This window comes from Carettochelys insculpta, chromosome 4 (assembly GCF_033958435.1).
Source record: "Carettochelys insculpta isolate YL-2023 chromosome 4, ASM3395843v1, whole genome shotgun sequence".
Lineage (NCBI taxonomy): Eukaryota > Metazoa > Chordata > Testudines > Carettochelyidae > Carettochelys > Carettochelys insculpta.
Window position 1 is genome coordinate 29851637 of NC_134140.1, and position 24618 is coordinate 29876254.

Genomic DNA, 24618 nt, shown 5'->3' on the forward strand with positions numbered 1-24618 from the left:
TGACTGTCAGACTTCCTATGTGACTTTAAGCAAGTCACTCAATTTCTGTGCCACATTCTCATATATTAAAAGAATACAACACTTTCCTGCTTCACACAGAATGTGAGGATCAGCTGAGTGTTTGTGAGGCACACTGATATTAGGGTGATTGTGGCCACAGAAACAGACAGCTCCCTCTCACTTATATGAAGGAAACTCAAGCAAATGTATATGCTGACCACAGCTGTGGCACTAATAAACAGAGAAAGTTTTTTCAGGAAATCAGGTTGCCAAGCCATTTATAGGCTAAAACGTAATGTTATGAATTCTACCAGGAAACTCAGAAGCAGCCAATAAAAATCCTGGGGCATTTATGCTCCCTGCATGAAGTTACACCTAATAATCATCCACCTCATTCTGCTCCAGCTTCAGTTTCTATGTGACCTTAAAACAGAGCACCAAAATCAATATTGTCTCCTAGTGGCAAGCCATGAGTCCTTGTCTATTTCACATGGAGTTTTTTCAGCAAAATAAAACATTTTTCTATGACCCTGAATTAATATTTTATCCTGAAGCAGAATCACAACTAACCACTGAAAGATTCTTCTTTGAAAAGTTAAAATGCATTACTTACTAAAACAGCCAATGGAAGAGGAATAAAACCCATTCTCCTGGAAACAGAATCACTATAATCTGTGTATGCCTGGAAAAAAGAATAGGAATTTGAGGCCTCTCTCCCTTATTTATGAACCGCTAATAAATGGACTAGAATAAGTTTGTTTTGACTTGGCATGCATTCTAGGAAGGTAGCAATTACTACTAACGCATATGTAACTGATAAATAAGCAAGTATTTAAATTGGGAAAACAACAAATTTATATGGATATGCAAATACAGATGTGTGTGTGAACACAATTAACACTAACATGACTTAAAATTAGCCACAGAAGCCTAAATCAAGGGCAATTAGCAAGTTATACCTCAAACCATGCCAAAGTATTTGAAAAGTGCACTACTGCCACTTCACTTAGAGATATTTTTGTCATCCGTTTGGTTCTGATCCCTAAATATAAAGTGCAAAAATCCACACCGCGAAAGAACAGGTGCTTATCCATTGCACGTAACACTTTCAATAGTTATTCCAAGTTCCTCCATAATTACGCTCAAGATAACACCTCTTCCTACTCCCATTTACAAAATCAATTAAAGACTTTGTTCTCATTGGCACTTTAAAAATTGTCTATTTTCCCTGAGAATTCTCGCATGGTGCTGAAACTTTTCTTACACTCAAGAACAGTTATACAGGTTGCACCTCCTAAAACTGGCACTCTCTGGGGGACTGGGAGCAGCCACTCAGTGCCAAAGTTGAAACTGGCTTCCCCTGGGAGCTCAGTGGGGCCAGAGTCATGTACTGGGCAGTCCCAGGAGGCTAGGGATGATGGCAGCTGCACAGGGCTGGAGCCACCTCCCAGCAGCCCCAGAGCTGTCTTCTTGCCTCTTGTAGTCCTACAGGACCAGAGCAGATGTCTCCCAGCAGCATGGGTAGGAGCACCAACAGCAGCCTAGGCCTAGGTGACCACCCATCTACAGATGGGTGAGCAGCCTAATGGAGCAGGGTCTTGGTGCCTTGGGGGCCGGTGACAGGAAAACTCCCTGGTCCAGCAAATTCTCTTACTATGCTGAATGTACCGAACTTCTCTGAATGTATTGCCTTTGAAGATCCAAGCTGCAAGAGTAACGAGTATGGCACAAGGGATTAGCAAAGGCAATTCATATGGTTGTAGAAAAATTACCAATGAATGTTGGTATCCAGAGATAGCGGAGTTTGGTGACCTGCCAGAGTTAAGATTAAATGGGAAGAAAATGTAGACCTATTTTATGAAAGGCTGAAGGTAGTACAAAATTACTTCAGGAGAACACAAGTTTGTTCAGCCAGTTTACTAAAACATATCACACAATTAAAATGGCAATTAGGATAAACATAATAAGGCTTTTGTTATGACTATCAATGGACCTGTGCTAGCATATTTCTTTTAAAAATCAAAAGCAATTTATTGCAAGAAACTGAACACAAGTTGTGACTAGATCATGATGCAATGTTCATTTACAATAGTGTTGACATTTGCTGTACTGAAAACAATACCTCAGTAAATAAAAGAACATGCCCTTTTACTTTTCATGCTCACATTTTTCTGTCGACTGCTAACAAGGTCAAATGCCAGGCTGGCTCTGTACTCACTGTAGACCTAACAGGAAAAGTCAAGCACATTGATGTGAGATTAATTTACATGAGATCATAATTTACAGCAGCAACAGGATTTCATTGATAAAATATTTATCAGTAAGACGACATTTATAAGGCTTTTGCAGGAACTGATGCACTCGAGCTTGCCCTTTCATGGAGGTAGACTGTCATATAATTAAGAAAAACTATTGTATGCAGCTGAGCAAACAGATGCCAAGTTTTTAAAATACAGTACACAATAGTGCATGATACAGTTAGATTACTGAATTAAATGCACACTTACAGTATATATATTTACTTTTGGATTTTAGATTAATTAATTGGGCCACCTGTATTTTGCTAGGATGATTATCATGGATATTAAAACCTGTGTGTGACATCTGGAAAAGAACTTAGAAATGAGGAAACCCATGTTCTGACCAAATTCCAAATGAGAAGTTATATTGGCTTGGATGCAGAAAAGAAGTTTGCTTCAGGATAGGTATTTGGTGCATTCTGGATAAACAATTAGTTTTTCTGGTGGATACACAAGAGAGCAAACAGGCATGAAAAAAGACACTACAGTTGGGTGGTTAGAACACTCATCCAGGCTGCGGAAGACCCAGAATCTAGTCCCTTAGTTCCCTGCACGAATGAATTTTTAAAATATATGTTCATAGTACAACAGCTTCAACAAGAACAACTGAGGGAGGAACTCCTTCAGACTGTACTATAATCCAATGGCCAGAACACTCACCTGAGAGGTGGCAGATCCCTGTTCAAATCCCTCCTCCCCCTCACACAGAGGGAATATGTAAAACTGGGGTCCCCATATCCCAGGTGACTACCTCAATGACAGGACCAGAAGTCCCTCAACTCCCCATCCTGGTCTGTTTTGTGTGAACTCCTCTGAAAGGCAAATCCAGCAGGTGAGCTCAGAAGGTGCCTACTAGATTGGGCCTCAAATGTGACTTTGGTGGCCAGCTGCCTATCTTCTCTTGGTTTATGAATCACTCAAGGGGTTTCAGTGAGAGCAAGATGTCCAGATATGTAGAGTGGGAATGCAGGTAGGGATGTTAAAGTTTAACTGGTTAACCTTTAACCCAAATCAATGAGGCTTACCCATTATGCTTAACTGGTAAGGAATGGAGCAGGGCTGCCATGTGCAGGGGGTGCTCCAACTGGGCTAAAACTAGTCTTGCCCATGATGGTCCTGGGTGGCTGGGGAGGCTGCTCCAGCCCCGTGGGGTTGGAGTGGCCTGCCTTGCTGTCGACACAGGTTGCTTTGGCTTGGATAGAGCGCCCCTGCTCATGATGTGCTGGGATCGGGGCTGCTTTGGCTTGGCTGAAGCACCCACGGTTGCCAGGGGCTGTTGTGGACGGGGGCTGCTAAGGCTGTGCTGGAAAACTCCTCACAACCAGGGCAGTGGTGTGGGCAGGGACACACCACCTGGGCCAGAGCTGCCTGGCATGCCATGAGCTGGGGCACTGCAGCCCAGCCACAGCAGTCTACATATGCGGCGGAGGGCCACTCTGGCCCAGTAGCTTCCCCAGCTGCCCCCTACCACGTTTCATCAGTTAACTGGTTAAGTCTAGCCTTTCACCAATCAACCAATTAAATGGATTTTACACCCCTAACTGCAGTGTACGGGTTCAAAGGCAGAAACATAGGTATGTAGGGAACTTTTTAAAGCAAAAGTTTGAGTACCAGATAAATTAAGGCAACTAGAGAGTTCAGTGAGATTTTTGTGCATCCAGCCATTCTGTCTGTCGAAAATGTTTTCAACAATGTCAATTTGATACAGCCGTGCCATCTTCTTTTGTTAGGTACCGTGATGCATGCTCCACCACGCTTAATGACAGTGTGTGCAATTTGTGGTGACTGCATTTCAGTGATGAAATTACTTTGTGCATATATAGGCACGCAGTTTTGGGAATCTCTTTATGAAGCCACTGTGTAAATGTCAAGATATTGGTTATCTAATCAATTATTGTAAATGATCAGCAGCACCATAACATAAGAGAACCTGTGGAATCTTAATGCCATTAAATTTAAACTGCAGATCTTTTTGAGTCAGGACCAATAGCACAAACTCAGAAGGACATACTGTAGTTTGAAGGTACTATGATTTTTACAGTTTGAATCAGAAGCTGCATAAAGGATTAGACTCTGTTGTAACAAAGCACTGAACTTGAAATCATATGCTGACCTATTGATCCCATAAAATGTTATATCAGGCAGCTAGGAAGGAAAACAGGAAGACTACTTAGATAATCTTTGCAGATACTAAGGAAAAAGTAGCTATTTTAAGATAAAGAGGCTGACCAACCACTTCAATTAGCACTGCAGGTGCTCAGCACCTCTGAAAATTAGGCCCAAAGGCTATAAATCTTTAGAATCGACATATTATATGGTAAAGGAATGTGTTCAATAATCAACCTTGCAGGACAGTATATAACTGATTCAAAACATTGAAAGATGTATTTCTGGCTATTAATTCATTATTCCCCTCTTCTGTACTCTTTACATGAAAGTAGGGCACGTGTAAACGCCTGTGGCATAAGGGAGCTTATTAAATGCCTCTATTAAACTTGTTTCTACATGACATACTCTAGTTATTTTAAAAGGATGCTGAAAGTAATAGCATTTCCAAGTTTTGACCTCATTTTTAGAAAAGGGGATTAAGGTACTGAGAAGAAAATTCTGATACAAGGATGCTGAAAGTAATAGCACTTCCAGTTTTTGACCTCATTTCTAGAAAAAGGGATTAAGGTAGTCAGAAGAAAATCGTGATACACTCACTCTCAAATTTACAAAAAAACCGCTTGAATCTACACATCAGTTTCTAAGGCCTTGTCTACACTTTAAATGATTAAACAACTGCACCACTTCAGTGATGCTACAGTAACTATTCAGGGTAGACACAATCTGCACTGACAGGAGTGGTTCTCTCTCATTGGAACAGGCAATCTGCATACTCCCAAAGACACTAGCCAGATGGACAGAAGAATTCCCTTCTCAGCCTAGCACTACGGTTTAGATTAGCTTAAATGCACCACTCAGACGTGGAAGATTTTTTCACACCACTGAGCAATGTTCTTAAGCAATATTCTAGTGCAGATCAGGTTTAAGACAAATATAGCATGTGAAGTATTTATATTCATATTAACATACAACATAAAACAATATTATCTAGTATATTAAAGAAGGCCCGCATACAAGACACATCCCCTAGAAACTACAGGAATGGGAAACCAACACTAATATTCAGTGCAGGAGGGACAGAAAAGAAAAAAAAAATTCTGATTTCACATTTCATCTTTAAAAAGATACTGAAACAGGAAGATTCAACAGTCTCACAGAGGAATAGATTCTTCTAAAATATGAATTGTATATGAATCCATTTTGTTTAGAAAAATATGCTCTGAGTGACTAATTTAAAACAAACTCTATGTTTATGTTTTCTTGACCTAGCAACTGCATCAGAAATGAGCTATAGATTACGTGAATTGTATCTGTTGCCCAACAGTCTCAGGTTTAATATACAGATGTGGAACTCTGAGTTTAGAAGCAGAGGTGTTTAACTCTCATTAAATTCATCCTCAAAAATGCACTCTTTATAAGAAAATTATTATTGGAGCTTTATGAAATGGCTTTCCTAACTAATAAAAATCCACATTTTCTACATTGGACGCAATCTTTTTCTACTCTTTATAACTATCTTTAAAACAGGGTAAACCACGAGAACAAACTTGTTTAGAAGTCCAACAGAAAACCTACATCTGCTGTGATGTCATTGAATTTTGTTATAAATGCATGCTTCACAATATCCACGGCAATTTCTGATGCAATGACCATGCAGACATCTGGAAACAACACCCAAAGGTGATCTAAAGGTTATAAAAAAAAAATTAAGTCAGTTATACTATACAATTTGATCTCACACGTAAAGAAAACTTACAATCATTATTTAGCAGAACAGTCACATTTTCAATAGACAAAAGGTAAGTTTTAACATGTGGTAGCTATTGTGTTTTAAAATCCTACTGCAGACAAAGCAGTTGGAGTTTAACAAGTTACTTGGTAAACTTGGCGAACCTGTGTTAAAAACTCCTTTTGTCCTAGGGGGGAAAAATGCACAAACCCAGGCCCCAAATCACTAAATACATTTCCAATCTGCTACATTAGAATAAACATCAACATTTATTTGAATTCATTATTTTTATAACGTTTAACCAATATTAAAATCAGGCTAGGAACTTATTTTTAATGTTATATTTATTTCCTTTCTTGCCAGTATAAGAAACTAACTATACTTTTCTCATGGGATTTCTTATACTAGTAGAGTCAAATATCTAAAAAAAAAAAACTCTCGAAACTTTCGCAAAACACATCAAGTTTATTTACATGACAAAGAGAATCAATGGAATCACTGTCAACAGAAAAGTCACAGTAGTTTTCAGATACTTCAGGTCTTGTGACTTAAGGTCATAGTAATCTTCGGGTATCTCTTCTCTACAGAAAAGATTCACCATGTCAAGGTTGATCTTCCAGAGTTCAGTTTAGCACTCCTAGTAGGGGATCAAACTTACAGGGCACCTGCATTCAGTGTTAGTCCTCTTGCTCCTTGTTAGGAGTAAGGGAAGTTGACAGGAGTATTCACTCCCATAGACCTCCCTTACTGGAGATGGTGCAGAAGCCCGAATTAAAGTTCACCAGCTTTAGCTAGGTAATTAATGTAGCTGGAATTGCATACCTTAATTCAAGTTTCCACTGTAGTGTAGACCTGCCCTTAGATTTTAAGAGAGCTGCTTGCTGTTTGTCTTTCAGATAGATGCACTGAGTAATGTATGAATGACTTATATGTGTACCTGCAGCACTGTAAATTTCATACTAACAAAAGCATAATTACCTGGATTCCATGAGAACTGTTCCATATTTCTCAGACATACTATCAACAACAACACATAGTTGGTAAATCTCTCCTTTATATCTGAAAAAAAAATTAAACTGTCAACTCCAAATAAAATATTCATGTGTTTTACACACACACACGATATGTACTTGGTGCTCCAATGAACTCAAATGACCTTAAGTTAATTGAGTGCACCATATTTAAAAGATTTCTAGTAATCTGTCTTGAACATCATTAAAAGCAAGTTGGAAGAAGTTGTCAGTTCTGCTTTCATTAAGGTAAAAAATGGTGCCACAAAGGCAGTCAAGCTTGATATAGAAACACTTGCCATACCAGATCAGACCATGTGTCCTCCACTTTGGTATCTTGCCTATGGCAACAGCTAATAGTCAATACATTATGTGCAGCATCTATAAATATAGTATGACAGACCAAGCTTATGAGGTCATCTGCTCAGCTTGCTAGCACTTCTGTCTGGATGTAACAAAATAACTTTGGAACACTGCATTCTATCAATTCCAGCACTTCAGTGATTTTTTTCTAAGCATCAGTGGGCAGATCCCTACTTGCTTTGGTTAAAAACAAATTGGAAAAATAGAATGTGGGAAATGGATGACACATGGAGCTACAGGCACACTTCTGGTTAGCAGAGCTAAGCAGCTTCAGCTGCCTCTGTAATGGTCCATAGAGCAAGGAAGCAGCTTATGGCAGCCATTATCACATTCCACCTTAATAGCCTCATTTGAGCTCACTACATCCTGCCAATAAAGCGTCAAAATATTCACCCTCCCAAGCTGAAAAATAGGTAAGATTTGGGAGGTAAAGGGGGGGAATGAGAGGGGTACAGTGGTAGGGAATACACATAAAACTCCTAACATACAGAACATTGCAGATGCGGGGGGCACAGAGCTGCTGGTATGGGGGACAGCGGGAAATGGTGAGCCCACATAGTCCCTGGCATGGGGATATTGGATGACAAAATCCATGGGCATAGGAGAGAGAACTGGAACGGGTTTGTAGTAAGTCCTTGAAATAGAGTAGGGTGGGGGAGTTGTGAAGGAATGCAAGAAGTCGAATGGATCGCCCTGGTCTGGCACCCTTGGGACCTGACTGCTCCCAAATGAGGAAGTTCTCCATACCAGGTGAGATCAATTCCAGTTCTTCAGCTGATGGACTCTAGGATCTCCTGGATACATCAGCAGATTTGGCTGCGCTCCCCTCCAGGCCTTGCCAGACTGCAGATGTTACTAGGCCAGAGAGTTTCAACCTATATAACAACAAGCTTAGCCTGCAGAAGTAAAGAAGGGTGCAACCTCCTAGTTTCTCATCTGTTTGAAGAGAACATGCTACATATGAAGCAAATTTTTAATGTACAGTTCAATATACCAGCTGTTATAGCAGGACCTGCACATAAATGGTGTTAAGATTTACCAATGACAATTCTATCTGTAAGGAAGCATAGGGATAACCTGGCACCATTAGGTTTCATGTGCATTCTGATGTACTTTGATATGACTCAATCATCAGAGCCACAAAAAAGGTCATGCAGTTTTCAGGTGCCCTTCTCTTTTACCAAACAAAAAAATATAAAATCCTTCTCTCTCTGCCTGTTATGCTGCAATAGGAACAGTGGATCAATATGTACCACTTATTAAAATGTAACATTGCAAAAAACAAAATCAAAGACTACACCGATGACATTACAAAAATAAATGAATACCGGAAAGGGAGAAATTCCAAGATTTGAGGAAGCATTCAGAAGTATGGGTCCCCACTGAAACCTGGAGTGGTCAGAGCAGGTCCCAGACACCTCCTAATTGTTCAAATGTGCTTGCTCTCCATACACTGTGTAAGCGGACGTAGAGAAGGGGGCAATCCTAAAGATGTTACTTTTACAGTTCCTGTAGATGGACACTGTCCCACTTTCTGTCTCTCCCTGTCTTCTGCTTACGGTGCCTTCTTTTTTTATCCTTTCCCTTTTAACTGTCACTACTGTTGAAAAGGGGTAAGGTGAGTAAGGCAATAACTTTTAATGGACTGACTTTGGGGTGGGAGGGGAAGAGAGAACTTTAAAGCTTACACAGAGCTCTTCCTCAGGTCTGGAAAATGAAGGCCACACTTGCACCACAAAATTAATCCGGACTAACTTATGTTGGCATAGAGCTGCCACAGTAATCACACCACTTGCATGTGTCTACACCAGTCAGGGGCAACCTTAGCTAGTGAGCGGGTCATGAGTGGCCCTCTATTTAAGTGAGCCACAACACTGTTTGAACCATAACAGTCTGCCTGGATAGCCTAGTTTTGCTAACTGTGCTTGCATACACAGAATTTGCAGAGTATGCCGGTGGACTGTTGTAGCACCTTAATCGGATGCAGAGGGTGCACACAACTCTCGCAATGTTATGTGCAATCAGCATGTTCCTCTCTTTGTGTGCTCTTGCTTTAAGTGTATGTCACTTTTGTAATATTGGTAGGAAGAAAACTGATGTGGAAGAAAACCAGCAGAATCTGGCAACTTTGTGCACGGATAATGGTAAACAAAATGTCTGTGGGCCACACGTAGAATCCCATTGGCTCCATGTGGCCCTTGGGCCACAGGTTGCCCACCACTGGTCTACACTCTACTCGTTGTGTTGGCAACACGCATCCTTCACGGAGGTGGTGTTATGAAGTCAGCATAATGGGGCAGTTATGTCGGTCAAGTGAAATTTTAATTATGGATGCTTCCATAATTGGGTCAACATAAGCTGCCTTGCATCGACCTAACTCTGGAGTGTTAATTAGATCTTAGTCAAATAGGTCTACCTGCAGAATTTCCCAGAGTAAAACGACGTATTTGGCAATATCCAGAAATAGGAGACCACTCATGGTGACTGGAGAAGATCCTGCTCTGTCAACCTGCTAACGTGTTCTCCTTCCCTGGAATGTAAGCAACTCTGAGATTAACTGAACTGTTTATGCAAAAGACCCAGAAGCATGTTGCATCCTGTCAGAGCTGGGTCAAATGTGCCCCTCCTTGTCTATTTACGTAAGACATGGCTGCAGAGTTGTCAGAATCAGCAAGCTCTTTCCTGCTATATGTTGGAGGAAGGCTGAACAGGCTAGAGTCAGAGCTCCTAGTTCTGATATTTCCGAGACTCATTAGATCCTGGGGTGCCCAGATACCTTGGGTCTGCAGGGACTCCTCCAACTTAGACCTAATGCATCTGTAACTAAAATGAGGACTGGTGGGTCTGGAAGGGATGAAGTTACTCCAGAAAATACTGGAAGGGGTTAATGTAGGCCAACGAAAAAATGCAGAGGCTGCACCTGGAGAAGGAGCCAGCAGGCAGCCATTAATCATATAAGTCTCAGCTGGACAGGAACAGGAGGAGCCTATAGAAAACTGAACTGCTGGGGGCTGAAAGACCAGAGTCTACAGTCATTCCCTGGGAAAAAGGAAGTGGATTTGGTGTTACAGAAGGAAGTACCCTACAATTTCTCCCTGGGAGGAAGGAATTTGGGCTGACAAACCAAGAAAGATAGAATGGCACAGGGGAAAAGCAGCAAGGGAAAGGGCAGCTCCCAACTGCAAATGAGATGGTCCCTCAATTCAAACAGAGTTAAGAAGGTGGTCCAGGTTCTCCTACTAGCCTTTGGGGAAATGGCACAGACTAACCAGTCAAGAGCAGACTGACCATTTGCCCCTAAAGACTTTGATGCTCTGAAAAGGAGAAGCATGCAGTGATCCAGCTTGAGGGCCAAGTCATGAAGAAGGAGCACTTAAGAGTTGCAGAGACTGTAACACTGCCAGAGGGGACACAGCACCTGGAAGGAGCTGAATGCTAGAGTGGCCAGAAGACATTGCCCCAATGATGAGTGGACTCCCTCCCTCCACCTCAGATTGAGAGGATCCACCAATCCAGGAATGATAAAGTGGATATTGGCACCTCAAAACACCTTGTTCAGATTATTTCAGTTTGAGGTATACATAGATGTTAGCCATGCAAGAAGCATTCTGAGATGTAGCCCAGTGTGTTGAAACATAAGAAAACAATGCCATGTCACCCAGAGTGCAGAAAAAGATCCAACGGGAGAGGAATGACTCACAGCGTTCAGAATGGTCACTGATGTTAGCCTGGGACACAGCCTTGGTATGCCATTGTCTTTTAGGGGGAGGGCAAGCCAGTGTCAAAACTGCTGCACTGCCCAAGGTTCCCAAGTCTCTGATGGATTTTATGTCCTCTGTCTTGGATGAGGAACAGATAAATGTACTTTGTGTCTGAAGATGAAGCATCTGAATTGTCTGGTGATGGGAAGTGTGGAGGCAAACCCAGTAAATATCAGAGACAGGTACTCTAAGCCTTGAGAAGCAGGTACTGGGGTAACCCTCAGTATGCACCAGCCTTTACACAGTCTTGGTAGCTAACGGCAACATGAGTTAGGAGCCACAAGCATCGATAGGGTGGCAAGGTGTCCCTTTGTCCAACTCGGGTCCCTTGCTTCTGCCTCTGACTGTAGGGTCTAGGCTGCAGCTATCTCTACTGTTCTGGTTGGTTGGCTGGTCTTCTCCTCTCCTCTAGTCCCAGCCAGAGCTGTCAGCCTGGCTGGGGAGAAAGGGAACCCAGTCACTCCTCCCTCCCCAGCTCCTTAAGAGCACTTCCCCTTTCCTCCTTCACAACGGCTCTCCAAACTCCTCCACATCTTCTCTCACACACCCCCTTTCCCTGTTTGCCTTGGCTGCTTTTAAGCCTGCCACCAGTCAGATCAGATGGCTCTTGTTAATTGATTACCTGCCACCACACCCTATTGCCTCCACCTGGGAGCTTAACTAGCTCTGTCTGCTTTTCCCCTAAATCCAGGCTGGGACCTGAGCTGCCTTCCACCTGGGGTCTGCTGGCCTGACCCTGTTACAGTAGCAACTGTGAACCTTCCTGCACCAGCAGGGATAGTAGCACCATGAAGCTAAGTCTCTTGTGGCCGCACAGGCTTGGGAAGCAGCAATGCCTTCTTTTTAGTTGAAGACTGCTCCATCGAGAGACTTTCCCCAGCATGCCTCCTGGCCTCTGACTTTACTTGGCTTAGACACAGATATGACCAAGCATGACATCAAGCCTGAGGAATGTCTAAGTGTTTTCTTTAGTACCAGTGAGTGGGACAAGAAACATCCCTTTTGTGCTCTGCACTGAGCATGATGTGTGCTTTGTCCAACAGGAGCCAAAATGCTGCCTCAATGAGTAGATAATTAAGCCTTGCTGCATGGTTCTTCTTTGAGCAGAGCTCAAGACTTACAGATCTGACATGCAATGGATACAGGATTCTCCCCAACACTTTACAGAGGCTAAGTGTGGGTCACTGACCAACATGTGCCTAGTGCCAGTGTAGCAGAATTTAAATCCTGGTCAACATGGCATTGCTTCAGCACCAACAAAATGAAAAACAATCCAAAAAAGGTACTGTTTGACTAAAACTATCAGTGAAAACTAGCTAAAACTAACAAGAAATTCCAAGCAATAAGAAGCTATATACACAGAGGAGGGAAGCATTTCTACCACTAGTTTAAGATCCTTCTTACAACTGTTACTTGGGTAAGAAAGAACTAAGGGTGCGGGCACAATACCGTCTTCTTATACCAGCATACAGCCATGTACTGCAACAGAGGAAACTCAAGCCACCCTGAAAGGGTGCTGTTCAGTGAATGAATGAAAATATTCTCCAATAATGGTATTCAACACGAGCACCTAACTACAGCAGAATGGACACGTGAAAGCACTCACAGAAGAACAAAGAATCTCTGAACCAGGCATGAGGACAAAAATGGGACTGAAACCTCTGGCCAAGACAATGTACTTTAGTCCAGCTGTAACTGTTCTAAGGCAAAAAAAAAAAAAACAACGTCATGAAGCCCAGATGGTGTAGACAATGCTGGAGGCAGGCTCCAGTGCCTCAAAGGAAGACATTTTTTAAAAAGACAAGTTATATTTTAAAGACAACAGATATGATAAAAAAGCATATTTGTGGGGAGAGAAGGGGAGACAAGAGGATGATGGTGAGATGGCCATACTGGTTGAGGTTTTATGGCAATTGATTTCTCAGTGTGGTTAGACATGAATTGAACTTTGAGCTATGGAAATTCCCATTGAGTGCAGGTGCAGAGATACAGGAGTGGCATTCTAGTCAGACGAGCATTTTTAAAGAATACTCTTCCAAGACAAATCAAGCAAGCAGGAGTCAAACCACTCGAATCCTACATTAAAAACCATGCACGTTGAAGTGAAGGTGCAAAAAGCAGCATTAACAGCATTAAAAGCAGTTGGTAGGTCAAGAGGGATAAGAATAGTTGAAAGGCCTTCTGACTGTATTCTCAGCAGACATTAAAAACTACTGAAGGCTGTCTCATTAGAATGAGAACAAAAACCAGCTCAGAGAAGATCAAGACCAGAATGCTGAAACAGGTAAGGACATATGTGACAATCAGCGTCTATTCCAATATTTTTAAAAGAACGAAAGAAATGGGATGGTAACTTAAAGAGATGGTAGGATTAGAGGAAAAGTATTTTAAAAAATAAAAACGGAAAGGAGAGAATTAGCTTGTGGAAAATGGAAATTCAAAAGTCAACCATAATGGTGTTGGTGAGTGTTGTGATGAGAACAGAGAACCAGGGAAGAATTGAGCTGAAATCACAATCAAGAAAAATCAAGCAGTAGGATGCACTTAGACAAAAGAGACCATCAAGAACAGAGTGTAAAGGTAGAAAAGAAAGGTGAAGCCAAGAGTTGTAGAAAGGAACATAGGTTTTGTTTGTTTGTGTATTAACAAATTAGAGAAGTAATTAAAAATGGAAGAAATTGGAAAGTCAACAGATTGAAGAACTTGGCTCTCACAAGCTTTTCACCGTAAGAGATGTAACTGGTTTCTTTGTGAACCTTTCCTCTCTTCTACTAACCCCGCAACTTCATGAACACATGGAAGGGACCCATTTATACAGTTATAAGTTAACTATTTATACAAGAGAATATATTGTTTAAATTAGTTAGGAAGATTTTTTTTCAATTGCAAATTCACATTCCTTTATATAACATGAGTTAGCTGTGATTAAGTCAGTAGCACTAATTAAAATAATGAATGCTGTTGATAAGCAAGCTTTGAAGGGAACCATTTCCACTCCACTTCGGCAAAAAGGATGGAAACCATAGCAGTCTGCAGCAGAGCACACAACATACAATACGGTTTCCAAATGTAAGACAAAGAGTCTCTATTTCCCCTACATAATAAATGAAGTCAGTTTCTTCTTGTTTGTAAGATTTTTCACACAACTGGGCAAAGAAAAACAATCACAGAAGCAAGAAGGGGGAATTCAGAGACAGGTAAAGTACCAAATACTTTTTACAAAATGAATTAAGAGTTCTAACTGACAGCATCCCTTTAAATGGGAGAGACCTGAAGTATCCAAAATGGAGGGTGAAAGAATTTTCAGTGTTCTAATGATAAACTTCATTGTTATAAATATGAATACCAATTCTAATTACATTCATTTCTGCTCTTATTCTTTTTTAGACATAAAAAAGCAGACCATCTATGTACTACATGTGAAGATTAAAAATATTCTCAGATTAAGGAAATTCTTTGCGAATATATATTTACAAATAAGAAACTACAGTAGAAGCTTTATTAGCCAGCATGCTTGGGAAGTGGGGGTGCTGGATAATTAAATGTGCTGGATATTGGCGCAGGGCTGCTGGCAGCTATCCCCATCCAGGCACCTGTTCCCTTCTCTCCAGCAGCCAAGCAGCCTCCTGCCCTGGCCCCAGCAGGATGGCCACTGACACAGTAGCTGCCAGTCAACTGAGCGTGCCAGTTATCTGAACTGCAGATAACTCAGCTTTTACTATATTTGGTTCATCAACATAAAAGAACTAAATCAAGATTAGGTAGTCAGTAGCTATATATTATAGACAAGAAGTCAACCAAATGAATGGAACCAATATTCAAATTGTGCACGTAGATAAAGCATAAGAACAATCATTCAGATAGCAAAAATATAATTTTTTAAACCCTAACAGTCACAATATACAGACCAATATTTCAGTCTTTATATTCAGTTTAAGTCTGATAATTTTAACCGTTCTACATTATGAGATTAAGGAATTTCAGTTCTAACTTGTTATTATGCAAATGGTTGAGCCCAGTAAATTCAATAAATGAAAACCATATTGCTATTCATAACAGTTTGAAGTAACTCACTAAACATGCAAGATCTGTGTAAAATGTTTTGGGAAGAGGGGGCTTTCGAAATCAGGGAGATCGATTCAAAAGGCCCCCAGCTACATGGAAGGCATGCGTTTTGAAACCAGCAGTTACGAAGAGCGTGTGGCAGCTATTATGCTAATGAGATGCTGCATATTCATGATGGCGTCTCATTAGCATATTCTGAAGTGTCACATTACCATAGCCCTTCTGAAAGGAGGGGCTAGTGTGGCCACTGCCAAACTGCAGAACCTTAGGTTAAATTTTCAAAAATAAATTTCTAGGCATCATGACTATAAGAGCATCTCATCTCTCAGAATGTGAAGTAAGTGTAACTAATCAGTACTAAACAAACATGAGTCAATCTTTACAGCATCACTAGGTGATGAGATGGTGAAACTGACATGAGATTAGAGATCTATTAAGATTAGGATTAAATATATATATATTTTTTAAATTAAAGGGTAGCTTTGTACTATTAGACACACATTTCTAAAAGGTTGAGGGGTCATGTCAACAAACTAAATTTGAACAGTTTGCTCTTTATCCTTGAGTGGTTTCATAAACCCTCTGTCAAACCAATTTATTAAGGTTACTCAAGAGTAGTGTTAAATTGTTAATCGTATCAAAGAAGTATTTTTTAAAAAATACAGATACATTAAGTCTGTGGAGAGTGACAACAAACCACAAGGGCTTTTGTTTTGATTAGCACTAACTCCTCTTTGGCATTTTTCAGGACTCTGAAGCTGCATATGAAGCTAGCATCTTTGCAGTCACTTAGGATTTTTCATTCTCCTCATGAAAATACATTCAAGATTTGTGAATATTATCGATCTCTATTTTTACCCCACTCTACCTTAGTTATTCCTCCCTGTATATGAAATTCATAAGAAAAAAATATGACATTTTAAGGAAGGAAGGATGGCTCAGAATTTTCAGTAGCCAGGTTCAATTACAAGAGAACCACTACCATCAGTATAAGTAGCGTCTACACTGACGTGCAGTGTTACAGGATTTTAAATATAGACATGCCCATAGATGTTTTAATGCTTTGGAGATACAAGTCAGAATTTCCACAGTAAACCAACATGGTTTCACTGCAAATGGAGGCTATCACATTACAAATGGTACAGATTTTTACCAATTATAAAAACAATCTTACAAATTGATTTAGAGTGTAATTGCAAATTGCAGTGCTTAATTAGTGCTTTTGTATTGTTGGATTACTGTACCTCAGAAATTCTAAACTCATGGACATCTTAAAAAACTTGCTACTTTTTTCTTTTTAAGCATACTATATAATAATTCATGAGTGTTCTATGAATCATTTCAGAAAAAAAGTTAGCTGTCAATCCAAAGAAAAATTCACTTGTTTTGTGCACTCTTGCATGCACTCATCTGCTTCTATACCCATCTGGCTCAATGCATGGCCTCACTTGCCCCATGGCTAGGAGCAAAACTTGGCATTGCCATTACAGATCATTGCTAACAGAGGCCAACAATGAAACAGAAATAAATTTGTTTTGCTTTATCATGCTATTGTTGAAGATCATTTATGAAAAGAATGAGAAATGGTTGATCAAACAGATTAGAGGTTAGGATTAAGTAGAATTCAACTAATTTACTAATTTAAGAACCACAGCTGGTCTTACGCTTTTCTAGATCCCTGAAAAAACAGAGCTGGATGACTACCACCACCATTTTTTGAGTATTCACTCAAATTTTAAGACAGAATTTGTTTTGGCCTTGCTCTGATTAGTTTTCATTTTCACTTTCAGTGAACATTCCAGGAATCCAGTTTTACTTGGATAAATACATTAAGCAGACTTTAATTCCACCAATTTTGCAAAGGGATGAACTAACTGAAGCAGACACAAATTATCTTACTCAATCAAAAAGCAAGTAAGTGGAAGACCTAAGAACCCCATCACCTCCATTAGACAGATTCTTCTCCAGAAGTGAAGAATGTGACAGAGCTGTGATCTTAGGGGCAAATGCTGTGCCCCACATATACAAATCAGAGTGGAAAATAATTAAATGCTTTGCCAAACTCTTGGAACACTTAGGCTGTGTCTACACTACCTCCCTCCTTTGAAGGGAGGATGGTAAGTAGGGCGTTGCAAGTTTATTAAGTTTTAAAGTTTGAAGTACTGGCTCACATCTAGCTGCAACTCACCAGTTTAAATCTTCGAAGTTGCCGCACTGGGGAATTTGCTTAATGAAGTGTTGCATATGTAGCGCAGCACTTCATTAGTAAACTCCCAACACCCTACTTACCATCCTCCCTTCGAAGGAGGGAGGTACTGTACACAAGCCCTTCAATTATGTTTTATATAAAGCTTTGCAGTTAATCATGGGTTTAGTTTCTTTACTAAAGCTTGATTTAAAAGGAAATTATCTTAATTTAAAAATTGACTGGGCCTCAAAAAGAAAATTAAACCTTTTTATTTAATGTGATTGGGTACACCTATACACTTTTTTGTTTGAATTTTAACTCTTCCCATAACATATACATGTAATAAAGAACTGGTAGACAAAATATTCTTGTTTCTAAAGTTAATGCACGGCACCTGAAGAAGAGGATGAGAAGAATAAAGCAAACCTAAACACCACTTCAACATCATACTATGTCTCAAGGCACCAAAAACACATTTTCTCACTAACTGCAGCAGCTCTAGACTAGCTAAAAGGTTCTTCTTTGTCAGCCATGGAAACTCCAGTGAGTCTGGGCCGGGCTGAAGGAGGGCACCTCTCTCCCAGCCACAAAAGGTCCATGCTACTGGGGAAAGCTGGGGTCAGAACTTTGAAAAGGCACCTCTTCCCCCGGCCACAGCAGCTCTCTGCTGGAGTTGAAGATGTCTCTCTCCCTCAGCTGTGACAGCTCTGGCCACAGCAGCCCTGAACCCCTGTGTGAGGCATGTTAGGCAACTGTGCAGCCATACAGCTTAGAGGAAACTCTGGAACGGTCTGAACTGTAGAGGACACTACCCTGTCTTATAACTAGCCTGAATGGGTCTTGCTGTCTTATACCAAAAATTCTCTAGTGAGCAACTGAAACATGACTATATGAATGTTCAGTAGGGAATTTTTAGTATGTGTTAGAAGGTCCACACAAGCCAGTTAGTGAGCTACACACTATTCACGAGAATTTACATCCTTTTTAGTATGGACTAACGTAACACAGACAAAATGTAAGCCTTTTGTTGTCTTAATTTCATCTAATGTGCAGCCTTATGGTTCTAAGGCACATACTAAGTTGTATTTAATAATACTATAGTCCAACAAAGATTTTCCAATTTGGTAATAGTCTTAAATCTGCTGCTTGAGTAGGTTAAATGTGTAAATTTTGAAAGAGTATTTAAGTTAACTTTAGACAATGCATAGACAGATCGCTGGCATATTTAGGTATTAAATGCAAAAAATGTTATTTTAGCAAATACAATGTTTCTAAACCCACATTTTTGGTTTCTTCCTACTCAACAAAGCAGTAATGAAGAGATCTAGAATTCAGGTCTGCAGTAACAGAAATGTCGAGTGTTCATTATCCACTTCAAGGTGACATTTCAATTCCAAAAGCATAATGGAAGATTGCCCTTGAAACAACATCAAATTTGAATTAGCAATATTCTTGTGGTCCATGTAAATATACATACCACTGTTTGACATTTGAAAAAGATTATTCTTCTCAAACTTCTTGAAAACGCTTCCTTTTATTTCAACAAACTGCAATTTTAAATACAAATAGTTAGCTTTATCACAAATTATCCATGTGCTGTAGAATGTTCAAATTTTTTAATTCAAAGCCAAAGATGATCAAACAATTTATTCAGATGCTATGTTTAGCATAATTCAGCGTACATATAAAATTGTGAAACTATACTACTATCTAAGCATTAAAAAGGCATCTTGTGGAAAAATGATGCCAAAACGCACAGCTTCCAGTTCATCTTTATGAATAGTTGCTTATTACTGTGAGGTAAAAATCAAATCTACTCCGTACTTACATTATTAGACATCATGATGGTAAGCAGTGACTTGTTGTGGGAGTTGAAGGCTACATTAAGTGTTGTTGCTTGAACCATTATAAGAATAGCATGCAAGACTGAAAATAACAATGTTAAAGAAAATGACATTTGAAAGGTACATTTCTGTACGGTACTATATTGACATTAAACAAAACTAAAAAAATTCAGAGAAAGATGTTATTTTGTCCTCAAAATTAATGCAACTACAAAACTATTTAATACATCACTGAAAAATTAATTAATGGCGTAGATTAGTAGTGTAATACTTGTGGAGGCAAAATTCTCATCAACTTCAACGGGCCCAGGATTTCATCACTGTTTTGATGTGGCTATATGAGCACTGTAACATTATATTCAAGCCTGTGAGTTTCAGAACTGCTGACATTTCCACAAACTTGTAATGCACTACCCTGTTTTACAATATTAACCACGTATTATTATTTAGTTAAGGCACTGAAGTCCTTCGGTAGGCAGATCATTTTACTCAGCTATAGGAACAGCATTCTTTTGCACCTCATGTTCTGGGTTGCAAGGTTTCTTTTTTTGAAGGAACTCAATGTCAATATAGCCTGAAAGTACCTGAGACTACTCTGTACACTGTAATTGGCATGTAGTAACTCTGGAGTTATCATTACTGCTGCTTTCTGTACTTCTTGATCTATGTTAGAGATGCCACATCTTGGTCAGTCACAGAGAAAACAATGCCACTTTCATAAAAGCAGACCAGTGAAACAACAGAAGCTGTTAGAAATTTAAGTCTATCTAATAATAAATAAAGAGAAAAATAAGCATGAGGGGATTCTCACCTTCCTTTCATATGCCTCCTTCCCACCCCATAAGCATTTCAGGGGAAAAAAAACAAAACAAAACAAACACTTTCCTAACTATAAGGATAGTTAAGCAATGGAATAGGCTTCCAAGATAGATTAGGGAACCCCCATCACTGAAGGTTTTTAAGAATAAGTTGGACAAATAGATGTCAGGGACAGACTGGGCATATGTGGTCCTGCTTTCAGGGAAGAGAGATGGACTAGAAGACTTCAAAGGGTCCCATTCAAGCCCTACATTTCTAAGGTTCCATGCTTCTTTCTTTCTGGAAGCTGAGCAGGAGACTGAAGTGGACCCACAGAATTCAACAGGGAAAAATGCATGGCTATATAGCATACAATACACTTATTTATTCTTGAAGGGACAAACATCTATTGGGACTCTTTTTCCAATTCATCATACATCAACAAACAGAAGTCTAGGAACTCAACTGCATGCTACAAGAAAATCTTCTGCCTTTAACATGACAAAGAAAAAAGAACCACTCCCTTTTGTCTATTGACATGAGAAGACATTAAAAAGATGTGAATTTCAGCTGTATGAAAATGTCTTGCTTCTATAACCCAAGTTTGAAGTCAAAAAGCTTTGATAGACAAGCTCCTCTGGATGGCACCTCAAACTAAACTCCCCAGTGAAAAAACATACTGTGTTTCAAGGCTTCATGGGGCCACATCAGGAGAAAAAAAAAGACTATTGGAGCATACCTAAAATAGTGACAAGCTAGAAAAAACACTAGATCTGGATGAGAGAAATAAAAATATCGTTAGAGTTACATTTTTTTCCAAATATTTTCAAATTAGGACAGCAATAATGCAATGCCAAAGAAAGTAAAACTCCTGTTTTAAAAGCCTCTTGTGAGCAAATACTTAAGTATAATCAGTATTCATTCAGGCTGTGCCCCTTCTTCCTAAAACCAAATAGGAAGAGGGGGCTTTCAAAGGCAGGGGGTCTACATGGGCATTGTGCATTCCGAAAGCAGCACTTTCGAATTGCGTGCAGCCAGCATTATGATAATGAGGCACTGCATACTCATGTCAACTTTTCATTAGCATCTTCCAAACTGCCTAATTAAAATGCTCCGTCTGAAAGGAGGGAACATTTGTAGACACAGCCTCAGAGTCCCCATATAAAAATTAGGGATTTGTTTCCAATTGCTCCACTTTTGGTTTTTGTGGTGTCATCAATGGCTACATGAGAAATACAACCCTTAACTCACATTTGGCAGATTAAAAGCTTTTCAATTCACTCTTAAAAATGAAGTACTGTAAATCTTATTCAGAAAACGAACATGAGTACCTAGTTTCAGGTAAGCCCAGAAGCATCTCATATAACTTTAAACAAATGTGTCTTAGAATCATTCTATTTTAATTGAGAAACTTTTAAACTCTAATGTACCCTGTGTTGATTCTTGCAATTAATTCTGATAAAAAGAAAGGATACAGACATATAGCACTGCCATGAAGAAATGAGGAATCACACCTATATGAGCTCTTTTTCTCTCCTTAGGTTCCGTAGCTGTCCAGTAAAGGGCATCCAAAATATCTTGCCCAAAAGAGGAAAACAGGCGATCGGCCACCTAAAGACAGAGACCTTTTAATATTTTAAAGCAATGTTTCTCCTACTTAAAAAAAAAATTAATTTAAATATAAATACATTGCAATAGTGAAAGCCCAACACACAAAAATGACCTTTTTCGACACTTCATTCCAATGCAAAGCTCCCCCAGAGCTATATTACAGTTGCTCTCTTCATATCTCTAGGCAGTCTATTCTTCTCTAACCCTATCACAACTTTTTCAGCAGAACTTATTTGGACACTGGATGTGGTAAATACACAATAGAAATAATAATCCCAACTCTACATACAAAATGATGGGGTCTAACTTAGCAGTTACCACTCGAGAACCACCTTGGAGACATTGTGGCAGTCAAAAAAGCTAAAATAAAACTAGAACCCTTGAGAAACGGAGAGATAAAACAGAAAACATTATAATACCACTATAAAAATCCATGGTACACACATGCCTTGAAGAGTGTATGCAGTTCTGGTTGCCCCCATCTCTAAAAAAAAAAATCAGAACTGAAAAGAATTGGTAAAGAAAAAGGCAACAAGAACGATTGCGGGTAAAGAATAACTGCCATATAAGGAGAGATTAAAAGGACTCGGAACATTCATCTTAGAAAAGACATGAGTAAGTGGGAATATGTTAGGGGTCTGAAAAATCAGGAATGTTGTGGAAAAAATAACCAACTAACTAAGATGATCAGGAATGTAACCCCATGCTCTGTGTCCCCCTTAATGCCTACATGACAGAACACGAGACAGAATGACCAAGGATGAATCAATCATCATTGCCTATTCTGTTTGTCCCCCCTGAAGCAGCTCACTCTGGCCACAGTTAGATGACAAGATACTGCACGAGATGGACCACTGGTTTGACCCAGTATTGCCATTTTTATGTACAAGTTGGATGTCCCTCCTTAGTTACTCTCCGGACTTCACTGGTTTCGAACGAGGGGATTTGACCCTGGGAGGTACCCTGCCCTGGCTGCAGTCCTGTTGCTGCTCGGCAGGGGCTCCAGCTGTGGCTCCGCTGGTGCAGGCTTCAGCCTCAGTGGCCATGTTTCCTCTGTTGTAGGCTCTGGTCTTGACCATGACACCAGACCCACATCTGTAGGCTCTGGCCTTGGCTGCACGCTCTGTTGCAGCCCTGCTGCCGTGGGCGCCGGCCCCAGTGCTGCAGACTCTGGCCACACCTCACTGTCCCTGGTTCTGGACCTGGTCCATTGCCCGAGTCTCTGCACAGACCCAGCCCTGCTGCCGTCCCTACTACCACAGTCTACAGCCTGGGACACATGAGTCCAGCAACATCTGTGGCTCAGGTGGATCAGAGAATCCCAGTTTTTAGAGGTACAACATGTACTTATGACATGAAATATTGGGAGTGGCAACAACTTAGCTATGGCAGCCTGTGGAAAGTGTCAGATTGCAATTCAGGCTACTTTTCACAAAGGAACATGTTCTCTAACAGCCTACCAAGCCAGACTGTGTCTTATTTTCTTTCAAATATTTAAAGAGAATGAAGAAAAAGATTATGATAGACAGCAAGTTTGCAAGATGGAGAAAGAGAGGAATGCCTAGGCGTACTACCTAAATCGACATTAGGTTCGTTCATATAACATCTTCACTAATTCTCTAGAACATGGAGTAAGCAGCACAAATCAGGATAATATTTAGAGGAGTTACAAATACCAAAGAAAAACGATACAAAGGGCTCTAAATGGATTAGAAAAATGGGCAGAAAATGATGAGTACTGATTTGGAAAATTGCAGATGTATCTGAGGAAATGAAATCCAAAACATACACACAACAGGGGAGGAGGAATCCATAAAGCAATAATTCTGAAAGAAACCTACAAGTAATCATATAAAGCAAATTATACAAGTTTGCTATTCCATACAGGAGCGAGAGAAATCAATGTGATTAAATTTAGTTCTCAGCAACTGGAGATATTGCCAAATTGAAGGCAATTCAGAGGAGAAGAAATGGGACTCTTTCCTTCAGCATATACATACAAGTCTGGGATATTTAAAATTAAAATGAACAAATCACTAGAAGATGTACTTTAGAGAATAATTCACAGGCAATGTCTGGCTGAATCAATAGGTGTTTTCCATCTCTTTTGAGTGTGACCCAAATAAACAGATAAATATGACAACATTAATCCTACCATTCCTTAATAAACTCAAGTAATAAGATCAGGATATAAAACAACGTAAGATGTATTAAGATTAATTTTTCATTTAGCTCTTTTGTAACAACTACTTTAGACAAGTACAAATAATAACCAGTAGTCTCAAGGAAGAACAGAAGACTGTCCTATACCACATTAACCTAAAACAGGGCTCAGCAACCTTTCTGAGGTAGAATGCAGAAATTTCATCTTTTGACCTCTATGTAAGGTCTGAGTGCCAGTGATACTTTTTAAGTTACTAATAATCTTACAACAGCTTCAGTAATAAATAAAATGCACAGCTTTACTGTTTCGGTCTTGAAATCTCTGTCTGATCAGGTTTTTTAAATATCTAAAGATGTCTGGGATTTCTATGATAAACTTCCAATTAAACAGTAACTACCACTGATCTTAATGAGAATTTTGCTTAAGAATTTCACGGCGAGGGGAAAAAAAATATGGGGCTATGCCTACACTACCAAGTTCTTTTGGAAAATCAGGCCCTTTTTTGAAAGAACACCTGGAGCATCCACACAGAAAATGCGCTTTCAATGTGAAAGCGAAAGAATGTGGCTCTTCTTCTGAAAGCCCCCTTCGGCTCACGGAACAGGAAGAGAGCCTCCTTTTGAAAGCTTCTTCTGGAGGAAAAAAAAGTGAGTAGATGCTCCATGCGCCCTTTTTT

General features: G+C 39.9%; 1 protein-coding gene across 4 annotated transcripts in view; it reads right to left on the bottom strand.

Moving 5' to 3' along the window:
* TAPT1 (transmembrane anterior posterior transformation 1) overlaps window positions 1-24618 on the bottom strand; it is a 93483-nt gene that overhangs the window by 15070 nt on the left and 53795 nt on the right. For all 4 annotated transcript variants that reach the window (XM_074992526.1, XM_074992525.1, XM_074992524.1 and 1 more), the window contains 7 exons: window positions 21643-21778; window positions 19354-19451; window positions 19003-19072; window positions 7117-7197; window positions 5985-6094; window positions 2166-2225; window positions 614-682 (listed from right to left, as the gene is read on the bottom strand). In XM_074992526.1, coding sequence (XP_074848627.1) covers window positions 614-682; window positions 2166-2225; window positions 5985-6094; window positions 7117-7197; window positions 19003-19072; window positions 19354-19451; window positions 21643-21778 — 624 coding nt within the window. The remainder of the gene's footprint in view (window positions 1-613; window positions 683-2165; window positions 2226-5984; window positions 6095-7116; window positions 7198-19002; window positions 19073-19353; window positions 19452-21642; window positions 21779-24618) is intronic.